Genomic DNA, 12,500 nt, shown 5'->3' on the forward strand with positions numbered 1-12,500 from the left:
GTTCGAAATCATGTCCACCTCGGATAATTTGTCCCTGCGATACCTTGAGGTCAGTGGGATTCCTTATCCCTCTGAAGTGAAGCTCAGACAAGGTAATCTGATCACGTGGTTCGCTAATTCAACAAAATACTAAAAAACAGCCAATTCTTTACAAGATGGCGAAATAATTTTACAGTTATTTACTTATTGGGCTAGTATTACGCTGATTAGAGACACAAAGGATAAATTTCCCAGTTTAATGGGGGCATTCAACAAAGCAACCACACAAAACATTGAGGTACTTTCTCATTTCTACCCTATGGACGAATTTGTAACAACGAACATGACGGCAATTTTTTTGGTGTAAGCTATGATTTGTTCTTACTTTAAAAAAGCTTTTTCCCAGTGATTGCTTATCTTTTGCATGAGTCTATAATACATGTATTGCATTTTGTACTTTTTTTGGCTTTTTTCTTATTTGTGCAAATTTGGTAGAATTCTTAAATGAATCATCTTCTCATCTCGAGGGATAGAGACGGATACTCGATGCCGTTCTTGAAAAAAGAACAACAACTAACTCCCCAAAAGTAAAATTACAATTCCACAAATATCTCTCGCCTTCCTCAAAAATTCAATTTAAGAATGTTAAGATGTCTCATTTCTAATCTGGGCAAAGAAGCGCAGAGTTAAAAAAGACGACTTAAAGACATCATAAAAAGGCAGCAGATGCTGCTACTCGTTTGAAAGTAACAGATGTTCAAATAACGTCAGCGTAACCACAGGAATTGACCCAGAAAAAAAAAAGGTTAACAACAGGAAGTGACGTATAATAATAATAGCCTTAAGCCGATGCAGACTCCCTTTTGTCGTGATAATCGTCACACAACGCAACAGATGTTCGCCACGCAGAGATCACGTTTTTAAGCTGCACATTTTGCGGCAATTCGTCGAGTCCTTGAATTGGATCGTGTCCTTTGTTGTCGAGATGCCATTGTATATAGTCACACAAGCTAAGAAAAGAGATGATATGCTTGAATTAGTACTGGGTTATCTATGCGAATGCTGATGTCTTAAACTTGACTGATTGTAAGTGGTGAGCCTAGTTCAAGGTTCGCTCTTTTTTGACTTGCAAGTCGCAGTATAGAGATTTAGGCCTCCCACAGCAAATGTATACAGTCAAAAAGGGTAGTCTTAAAGGGGGCAGTGTGATGCTTCATGTAGTATTTCCTTTCTAATGTACCCCACCCTCCTTATAAGTTGTGTAAAAGAGATACGCATGTGTAGAATAAAAGAGTGAGGACATGAAGATTATGAACGTTGTTAAATTTATGTAGTATATACTTAAACAGTGGATAGCTTTGAAGGCGCGCTCTGATTGGCTACTCAAACTCGGTGGCTCGTGGTGGACGCTTAGCCAGCCGAGAAGCGGCGAGGTAAATATCATGGAGGGAAGATTACTAGTGTGTTAAAATCCGTTTATTCCTTCGGAATCTGTGGGGATCCTACACTTCGACCGTGTTATAGTCCCAAATTAATCTCTGGGAAGAGAACTTTGCCCTTGTTCAAAAATTTTCTTCGTTTTAGTTGAAAAACATGCCCGTCGACAAAAGCGGAAACTAGCAATAGATTTCTCAGAATGCGACGCGATTTTTTTATCAATCAATCTGCTCAGTAGTGCCAATTCGCAACAACAACGAATTTACTGTTCAATCATCAAATTATTTTCGACACTCGAAATTAAAACCTAAAAGAACCACAAACCATCCTTCTAAAGCTGTCAGGTGTCTACAAGACAATCGGGGGGAGACTATCGCTTCACCATGTATCATCTTATTCTGTTTTCCCTGTCAGTTTCACAGAACAAGTGTTGTTCTCACAACACGACAACCTTCAATTCTTACGACCGATCACCCATTACAATAAGGTATGCACTAACTGCAAGTAAATACCTCATTTCTTCCTCCCCAGGTCTAGGCTCAACTCTAAGATTGAGCAGAATGAGTTCCAGTACTTCGCAAACAAAACGATCCAAATCAACCCTCATCATGGCATTGCTGAATTTCATCATTTGTTTCGAAGGGATAACATGCTTGTAATTGTCTGGAATCTGTTCAAAGGGATCCTACAAAAGGACGCAAACATGGTCTGTATTGTAAACATGAATCAAAAATGTTTTTATCCGCGCACCAAAACAAAACAGTGGAGGAGTCTGAATGACTAAAATATCTTAACACAATGTGAAAAGGATTGGAACTTTATTTAGGTGTCTAGTCTCCTAGCGCTGGACGACCAATTGGGGACACCGTAAACTGAGATCAACAAATTAACGCAAATCAAATCAAATGCTGGTTTTTGAGGAGCGGGGAAAACCGGAGTAGCAGGATAAAACCTCTCGGAGCAGAGTCGAGAACCAGCAAACTCAACCCACATTGGTTTACAATGTAAACACGGATTAAAGCAAGAAGAGTTTTGCTGGTGTTGACAGCTTGGTGGGAAAAGTTCATGAATTGCTCCATACGCTCCGGTCCGTGGATCGACCATAACTTATTTTTTTCCATTTTCCTACTTGAAACCTTTCGTCGTCTAGAGCATCTCTACGAAAAAAGGTATGCAATCTGGACGAATCGTAAGTTAATCACTGCCCAATACGTTCCTATTTGCCGCCATTGTAACGCAATAACCGCCTCAGTCTTAGTCTTCTCGGTAAACAAGGGAATTGGCCATTTCCAAGTTCATGTCTGCCTCCTCTTCAAAGCGAGTCCAAGTGCGACGTTCTTGTGATCGTAATTAGTTTTACTTTACATATGAATGAAAACTAATTTTCATAAGAAAAACTTCGCACTTAGACTCGCTTTGAAGAGGAGGCAGACATGAACTCGGAAATGGCCTATTGCGACGTACATTCAGGAACACGTGGCTTCTGACATACATACATACATACATACATACATACATACATACATACATACATACATACATAACATACGTACGTACGTACGTACATACATACATACATACATACATACATACATACTTAATTAAATGACCGCTACCCGCTACCCGGGCTTTTCAGGGCCAATGAAACACAACAAAACGACAGAACAGAACAACAACTGTTAAGAATCCCAACTGGCTGGAGGCAAACCAGTTGGCTATTTACAAGTGCGGCTGGGAAGTTGAACCAGGGACTACCAGGATCAAATTCAACGAGCGGTCAGAGCGGGTCTTCAACCCGGGATCTCCGGATCTCAAGGCTAGCGCCCTGACCACTGGGCCACACTGCCACCAGTGAACGAAACAAGACGCTTTTCGAATTTACCACATAAACCTGCAATTTGAAAATTCCAGTTCTTCAGTGGAAGATGTGTCACACAAAAATATGGATTTTTAACTATGAAAACTCGCCCATTCCTTAAGTCGCATTTTTCTTGTAAATTCCGATATTGAAACGCTAAATGATTTTTAAGACACATTTAAAAAAGCAAATGACGTTTCGGCGCTACGTTAGGCCATTATCAAGTTAAAAAGTGAAAAAGTAAGTAAGGTGCAATACGAATATATAAAATGTGAAACAGTACGTAAAATATTTGCGGGTCCTATGGGTAGAATTCCCAAGGTAAGAAACACAATAAGGAAAAAAGAAAAAGAGTAAATGTACGAAAGTGTCACGTAAACAGTTTGGCAGCTTGACAAGATGTAACTGAAGTCTACGGAAAACCAACCGACACAGGAATGCTAATCCATTTCCAAAGCCACGTCGACAGCAGATACAAGAAAGGCCTAGACAACACGATGGTTAACCGTGCGTACTGTCTATGTTCCACCAAAGAGGGCTTTGTAAAAGAATGCAACAAGTTACGCACCATGTTTTCAAAGCTTCGCTATCCAAAAACATTTGTCGATTCCACCATATATAAGTTCAGGCAGGAACCAGATAATGAAATACACACTGTGCCTTCAGCAGACCCATCTGTTTACACAGTATTGCCGTTTAAAGATCAGCGATCAGCCGATCGCGTACGCAAAGATATCTATTCTCTGGGAACAAAGATCGATGTTAACGTAAAACCTGTCTTCACAAGCAGAAAACTGTCACAAACTCTGAGTGCCAAGGAAAACAAGCCCCCGATCGTCAACACTCAATGCGTTCTATACTTGTTCCAACGTGATTTGTGCGATGCAAATTATGTCGGGTTCACTGCCCGACACTTACATCAACGCGTAAGTGAACACTGTTATTCAACCATCGGAAAACACCTTGAAACACAGCATGGCAACAGAACAAAGACTGGCCACTTTTTGAAAGGTTTGATTGCTTAGTCTATAAAGGACATCAAGCCTTCTCTTAACACGCAAGCGTACTCCATTCCTGCCAAACTGTTACGTGACACTTTCGTACATTTCTTCTTAATCTTTTTTCCTCATTGTGTTTTTTACCTTGGAAATTATACCAATAAGACCCGAAAATATTTTACATATTGTTTACACCTTACACTTTTTCACTTTTTAACGTGATAATGGCGTAAAGTAGCGCGGAAACGTCGTTAGCTTTTTGAAATGCATTTAAAAAATCTTTTAGCGTTTAAATTCTTAGTCAATTCATTTTCTAAATTCCGATATATTGAGGATTTGGAACACTTAAGCTCCTTACCTGGCCTCGTGTTATCAAAATTTTCGCTCTCTCCAGGGAAAGCAAGCGCCACAGGGCGATCACATGACGTAACTGACAACACTGCTGGGCCTACGAAGAGAACAAAGTCATAGTTCACACAAATTCATGGTGATTTGTTAATAAAGATGAACCATGGCCAAAAAATTTGGACATTTGAGCTCGCGAATAAAGCAGGTATGACACAGCAACTCACTCGAAACATAGAGGGAGATTTTATGATATGGAAAGAATTGTTAAGGAAGTCTTGTGATCTTTCTTATTCGTCATGTATGATCCTCGAGTCGGCTTGTACTTTGAGAATTGGTATCTTCTAAATAAACTATTTTAAACGCCAGCAAAAATATAAATACTTGCTATAGCACAAGAAATTTCAAACATGAAAATTAACTTCTCGCCCGCAATTCCCGCGAGATGCTCTTGTGCGGAGGCTTGAGACTGCTTTGAAGAACGATCGCAGGCTTGACTTTAAACTGCTGTCCTAGAAAACTGCAGGCTTAAAAAGCCTGGCTTTTGCTATTTGGTACGACATATGAAGATTTTTCGTGCGAGAACATAGCGGAAAGACAGAGAAATCGTTGCCTTCTTTACCAAGGAACGGAACTGCGTGCCATGTCAACCTTTCTTCTCGGGACTTGGGTACGGTTTTTAACAGCCGAAAGGAAAGGTAAATTTACAAGCGAAGATCAGACTTTTATTTTCCAGATAGGGTTTTATCTATATTTTATGACTCCAGTTGGGCAAATTATGTAGCGTTTAAAGATTTTTTTCCATTTCTTATCAAGTATGTCATCTTCCGATTCTTTTGTCAGTGATTTGCAAGGCCTTGACTGGATCTGAAGTTGCAAATTGATATCATTCCGAGGGAAAGGTATGGAATTAATATGGCGCTGAAATGTCGTTGAATAATGCTCGATTTTGGCAAACTAAAAAACGACTGTAATTGTTCTTGTATTTTCCGTAATTCCATCGCTTCTCATACAAAGCTTTGTAATTTCGTAGACCATTTTTATAATCGATTGGGAAAAGCCACTGTTGTCGTGCGGGCTCAAATGTCAAAAATTTCTGGCCAAGACGATATGTTCGTCTTGTATTAGGACGCAACTTTAACAACGGCTCTCGGGATTGGTCTAGGAAATACTAAATATATACAACTGAGCCAATGGACCCGAACATAAAAACAAAAAAAACCGCTTACGTCCTACTGAGCCAATTAAATTAGAGGTTATATGTAATTACGTAGCACGGTTTGCCGCTTTTTCTTATAACTTGAAATAGCTGCTGATGATGATCTGACAATCATACTACTAAATGGAATTTTAGGTGAGTTAAGAATGAGTTTATACCAATTGCCTTCTTGAAACTTCATCCTTGCAATCCAGGCATTCTCTACTTGCACAAATCCCACAATACATCTCTTTACCCCCCAAACTTTGCATAATAATTGTTTGCAATTTCTCCTTGGAAATGAAGATGTCCCAAGAGAAATCAAAAACAGAGCATATGCAAATTTTTTTGGGGGTAAAAGAGTTGTATTATGGGATTTGTGCAAGTAGAGAATTCTATTCTGAAATACTGGTATCCCTGTGTACTTTTAGCACGAGCTTATGACTGAGAGCGTACAACTTCAATGTTTTTGTCTAACAGCGTTTTCACAGATCGAGTTATTTTATGATTGATTTTCCCGAGACACCAGACCTTTCTAGCAAATAATAAGTCTTGTATGAGACATTTTTGCCCATGGGATTGACAATGGTCACTCGTGCAAGCCAATCTCACTTAAAGTGCTACTATGATTAAAAAAAAAATCACTTCCTTTTTTTTTTCTTCAGATTTTGAAGGTCTGTTTGCATAACACACGACTGGGAAAAATTTTGAGGTTTGACTTTTATGCAAAGACTATTTACTTTAAGTGTAAGGTTTGGATTTCACCTTCCGTTATAACTCACGTTCTAAACTGGCCGATTGGTCCTCAGAGGGTTGGATCTATGGAATGTGACGTCACTTACTCATGCACTAGCTTAAAACTTCAGCGTGTGAATGCAGCTTAACATATATGCAAAATCTGAAAGCCCGAAACTCCCATGCTGCATGTTAATTCAGCCGCGTACACACGCATTGTATTTTTAAACTTGTGAGTCTTTGACGTCCCAAGATTTTGTCCTCGACAAAGCTCTCTCAAGATTTTAAAGTAAGTAATGGCGGACCATTAAAGACTTAAAACTTGGGTCACTTAGTGTATAGCTAACATAGTTTTGAAATCCAAAGAAAAAGAAGAATTGATTTTTTGGTCGTAAGATAGCTTGATCTGTGAAAATGCCTTTACTTAGAACAACAATAAAAGCAAGGTGACATACGCGAACACCAACCCGGTGTGACCAACACATCACGCATGCGCACAACCATTTCACCCGGTCAATGGTGTTAGCGTGTGTCACCTTGCTTTTGCTGTTGTTCTTTACATACACCTGGTATTGAAAGTTTTAGGATCCTGGATATGGGCTCCCACTGTTAGGTAAATACGTTACTGTTTCTTATTCTTGTATTAGTTTTATCGTTTATCGAAAAATGCCCCAGATACACTCGCCACATTAATCTTGGCTTTCAATTCGAAGTTAAATTAGTTACCATTGTTAACACCTTAAGAACCTGCAAATGACAAGAGCGTGGCAGCGTAGAAAGTGCCGTCTTGTCAATTGGTAAACTAAGCCAAGAGTAACGTTAGTTAGGGTTCACACTGCAACCAGGTTGATGTTACTCTGGTTTGGAGAATTATGAATGTAGCTTAAGAAATTTAATTCAAAGATCCAGTCAGTCGAGGGAAGTTTGGGATGAAATGCGCCGGTTAAAAGTCATTACTACCTTCAGACTCCGAAGACTGTTTTGCTGAGGCATGCGTAGTACCCTTCCCAGGTACTCATTCAGTAACATATCGGGTTTCCCACCGGTGGAAGAAAGGAAACCAATGGCAATGTCCAGAGATGATAACACGTCACAGATGTCTGTGAGAGACCGGAAATCGGTTATGATTTGACGGCTGACAGCTGAACTTAACGGAATCTGTGCGGAAGCAAAATATATGCAGTTTCGTTAGATTATATTTTCATTAATCCACAGGAAAAAGCCTTTCCATTCTCTTAAAATGCTCTCATACCTGAGGAACTTTGACTTTCACAGCAGCAAAAACGAAGTCCAGCTGAATCTCTCTGCTGAACGCAAACCTTTCATCCTGTAGTGAGAATTTGAAGCAAATTAAAAAAAAAATTGATCAGGGAACCACCAAGAAGCCCAAGGCGCCTATGAATGGTAACTATTTCTAGAAGCGCGAGTCAGATTAAGCACACTCAATTTAAAATTCCCATAGCTTGACCAATCAAATTCTCCTTCCCAGATCCCATCGTTTCTCTTAGCTGTTCGGGCCTTCGCACGAGAAAACGACGGGCTCTGGAGACATAGGAATTGCGGTCCCAGATTCTAGGACTTCTCGAATTCATACATGAATCGTCAATAGTACTAAACATGGCGGCGCTCAGTAGCATTACATTCAAAGAGCCTTTATGTGAAACTTTAAGTGGCTTCAACTTAGCAAAATGTCGATTAGGCCGGAACAAGACAACCCTCTAAACCTTCTATACAAATGTCTCAAAACATTGTTGATATCAAAACAGCGAAAGTAGATGCTGAGGACGAGAGGACATTATTAAAACTAAAACTATAAGTACCGTAATATAGTTTTTAACAGACAATCCAATCATATCGCACCAGCAGACCCCATTGCACCACATCATCCAGTTTTACTTCCGGTTCAAGAATTTAATGTTCGCAAGCTAACAAATGAAAAAAACTTGAATTTCCTATGTTTCCAATCCAGAGCCCTTCGTTTTTACGTGAGAACGCTCCGCCGGCTAAGAGATACGCTGGCATCTGGAAACGAGAATGGACTAATTATTGTTTTCAGATTTCATCTTCTTTTTAAACTCTCGGACGATGGGGTTTGTCCGCCAGACTTTCTTTTTGGTCTCAGTTATATCCTCAGAGGTCATTATGATCAGCTTTCGCCGCTTTTGGCGTTAGTTTATCACTGTTTACTGTATTTCGTTGTAAGGGTTTTTTGGAAACCTTACCATTTATGTATCATCCTAACTCTGCTCGATTCCAGGCCTAACCCGTGCAAAACAAACGTAAAAATACATGCCCTGCATGTTGCGAAGTGAAGCTGACATCTTCTTGTGTACGGTTTTACTTAACTCAAAGATAACGTATTTCTATTGATATCTATGACCTATAGAGTTCGAGACTGTTATATGCCTGGGCACCAAAAAACCAAAAGAAAAGTATATACGTTCAGATTGGGCCATTGGTGAACGAGCACTGAAGTTGTTGAAAAAAAAAAACCATCCCAGAACCAAGCTGAGATTGTAAACTTTCTGGAAAAGAACTACTGAATACTATCTCAAATGGATGTTCAGTGAAAAATAACAAAAATTAAATGGAGCGGCTTTAGGTGTAACTCCGCTAAGGCCTTTGTTCTTGTTGCAATTCAAAATGTAGAGTTTTCTTTTACCTAAATCGGCCATGATTCTTACACAAGATAGTGTTTTCATAAGAATAGAGTTAAATTCATGTGAGCAAACGACTAGTATCTTTTTACTCACTTTGAAATCAATCAGTGGTCTTCTCCCTATGAACCTGTCGATCAGCTGCCTTTCAAGAGCGTCCCAGTTGTACTGGACCAATGTTCCCTTGCCCACCTCTAGTGAGTAGTTACACTGAGCTAAGATGAGAGGCAGGAGGTCTCTCTCTGGGTCATAAGAAATCAGCTGAGATGTGGTAACGTCTTGCAGCTGTATATGAGGGAGGTCCCTGAGATGGTTCGATTAATTGGAAAAAGATATTAGCCAACAGCCCTTACGCCCACTCACAACACAGCTGCATTAGGAAAGCACTTATTTCCATCATTAGCTTGACAAGGGACGAACACCGTGTCTGGTATGTAGGTGGACCGAGAACTCTTTTGCATGGCATATAACCTCTTAGGGCAGCGCCCAGCGCAACAAGCGCTGTACGGATTTCTTCATGAATTAGTTCCCGTGCAATAGCCCACTTTCGATATATTAAAATTCAGTCCTAAACAAAAGGCATCATCTCGAGGTTCTGGGGAATAAACTCATACAAATCCTTATATTTATTCCCCAGGGCCTCGAGATGATGTCTTTTGTTTAGGACTGAATTTTAATATATCGAAAGTGGGCTATTCTTCAGTAGAAATGGGTACTGACTAATTGCTGTGACTACAAGAGTGGAATCATTGAACAGAAACTACGTGATAACCATAACCAAACCAAAATATATAATGTTGTTATGCTGAAAAGCAAACGTTGTAACTCTGTAATGTCCATCCAAAGTAACATGAATAGAATTAGTCAAGGTATCAGAGATGGAAAGAAAACAGGAATTAGCAGTGCTCTTGAATCAATAAATCTGACCAAACACACTTGTATCATCAATTCATGCATGGTAGGAAGTGTAGCACAGATACAGGTATCAGTGAATGTTTGATAGGTGTTTCTACACACTTACTTCACTTCTCCACCAACCAAATTCTGATATCGCTCGTTGAATTCGTTGTGAACCGTGGTGAGGAAGAATACCAGGGCCATTGAGCAGATACCCATCCCAGACGTACTGGGTAGCAACAAAGCCAGAGGGCGTGAGTTATCCATGGGAATCTGACACAAGTCACTTGGGGGACGAAGGCGCCCTGATTGAATAAAGGCAAGTTAAATACGGCCACAGTACAATGGGACCTCGATTTAACAGACGTGCATACTACGATTTAACGAAAGTCTTTTTCGGCACGGAAAGGGACCCCGACAAAACTAAACCGCGTTATAATAAACCAGATTTTTCAACGTTTTGGCACTTCGTGTAAGAGAGATTCTAATGACATAATGTTGATATAATCTGTGCGGGCTAATACACTCCTTGACTCTTCGAACACATTGAAATTCAGTTGCAAATCAGGATAATTAAGATTGTGTTTCACTGCAAGTGTTTATGGTTGAAGTGACTGAGGTTCTGCGATGGAACCCCTTTCTAATGGTCGTTATCACAATTCTCAGTGTTTTTTGGTCGAGTGCTCCTTTCCAACTATCCTCAAGTCATCATCGACAAAAGGAAAAAAAACACCTCCTCGCATTTAGAACTTAAGAGTCAAATTAAAACATACCTTGCTGGTCAAGACTTTGTCGCACATGATTCCACGCTTTGTTGAAACTCGCTATCAGAAAAGCGAGTTCATCTTTCGCCGATTCTGTAAAAAGAAACAAACAAACAAAAAAGTTATTTCAAGTAACACCATCTACTTTTAAAGGTTTAAACGCTCTTGAAGGACTGACATCGTTTTGTTGGCATGTAAGGAATATCCGGGGATGATAAGAGCCAATACAAAGAAATAAAATTTTTGGAATGAATTATTAGGGGCTTTGCCAATGATGACATCGACGGTAAAGAAACGCTACTAAATAATACGTTTCAGGGGCAAAAATACCTTGGTTCGTTCTTCGGTGTGTTTTACATTTCAGTACATTTCTTTGTCATCTTGAGAACGGAGTGAAATGAGTTCTTGGTCTTCGTTTACAAGATCAACGGCCGTGATTTCAAACTGATAGAAAAGAAGTTCCCGAATGATTACTTCTGCACACAAACATGGACGCTGTTACTTGGTTTATGGAAAGGAAAATGTATGGCGACCAAGGCTCTCGTAAAAACAATGCACAAGCGAGTGTTGAAAACACCCTAGACAAATAAATCGTTTCCATCACAAAACTCTTTGGCTGTTTCCAGAGGGTAAGGGTTGGGCGGGGGGAACCTTCACAAAGACCAATTGAATTCCCACATCTGTGATGAGCACGTTATCGGACTTACTGGAAGGAATCTTTTTGAGAAAATCTCGTATCCTGATGTTCTCTGCCTCTGTTCTGTCGATTCGGCGATGAAATTTGTCCATGAGAAGACGCTGTAATTTCACAATATCAGGCAGGAAGCGAAGCGCACGAAGTTTGTGTTCCTAAAGATGAATTCCAAAAGAGTAAAGTGACATGAATAGTGCTTGGTAAACGCTTTTTATTTTCCCCTTACTAAAATTGGTTCCAGTGAGATAATTATTTTGGAAAAGTTAGTTAGTTCTAAGTTCGATTATCGAAGAAAATTCTTTAAATTTGTCAATTTTTTCCATTTTGAGTATGGTTGCTTGACATGCGCTCCGCAAAATTGGACGCTGTTCTTCGAGAAGAATCTTCACTTTGAGAGCAATTTTCTGATTTAGCCGCATTCATAATGGCTGCCAAGAGTAAGATGCCTGGAAGGTGAAGAATAATAACTTTTACGGCCGACCAAGAAAATCGAAAACGGACTTTTTAAGCAAAGCAGCACTTGTATAACCTCTGGAGGCTGCGTCTGTGCTGCGGTGGTTAGTTTACCTGTCGCAAAAACTCTGCTAACACTTTGTTCTTGTCAGCACCGGTGGAGAGAACTTCTTGCTGAAAGGTGTGTGAGAAGTGGTCTAGGGTGACTTGAGTCCGGTATCTCCATAGGGCTGGACAAGAAGGTGATATGCCGCTGGTGAGAGTATCCGGAGGAACATCCACTTCATAGAGTTGCCGCATCAAGGGATTGTTGCCTAGAAAAAAATGTTCACGTACTGAAGCATGAAGAAGCACGTTAATCGTTGTTTACGCAAGTAAAGAGCTTAAGAAACAACACGAGCGAAAACACCACAAAAGGTTACTGAGCAAAAACAACGAGTTCAAAGGTGCGTTTTACATTTTGATAATTTTTTTTTGCAAGAACA

General features: G+C 39.9%; 1 protein-coding gene across 1 annotated transcript in view; it reads right to left on the reverse strand.

Moving 5' to 3' along the window:
- Positions 1–222: 222 nt before the first annotated feature.
- Positions 223–12,500, reverse strand: part of LOC137992933 (E3 ubiquitin-protein ligase rnf213-alpha-like) — a 167,544-nt gene continuing 155,266 nt past the window's right edge. Inside the window, exons 77-86 of the mRNA XM_068838517.1 lie at positions 12,130–12,329; positions 11,576–11,717; positions 10,878–10,961; positions 10,229–10,409; positions 9,304–9,511; positions 7,803–7,877; positions 7,511–7,708; positions 4,631–4,720; positions 1,929–2,101; positions 223–989 (exon numbers count right to left, since the gene is read on the reverse strand). Of these exons, the coding sequence (XP_068694618.1) occupies positions 821–989; positions 1,929–2,101; positions 4,631–4,720; positions 7,511–7,708; positions 7,803–7,877; positions 9,304–9,511; positions 10,229–10,409; positions 10,878–10,961; positions 11,576–11,717; positions 12,130–12,329 (1,520 nt within the window). The 3' untranslated portion in view covers positions 223–820. The remainder of the gene's footprint in view (positions 990–1,928; positions 2,102–4,630; positions 4,721–7,510; positions 7,709–7,802; positions 7,878–9,303; positions 9,512–10,228; positions 10,410–10,877; positions 10,962–11,575; positions 11,718–12,129; positions 12,330–12,500) is intronic.

The sequence above is a fragment of the Montipora foliosa genome, chromosome 2 (assembly GCF_036669935.1).
Source record: "Montipora foliosa isolate CH-2021 chromosome 2, ASM3666993v2, whole genome shotgun sequence".
NCBI lineage: Eukaryota > Metazoa > Cnidaria > Anthozoa > Scleractinia > Acroporidae > Montipora > Montipora foliosa.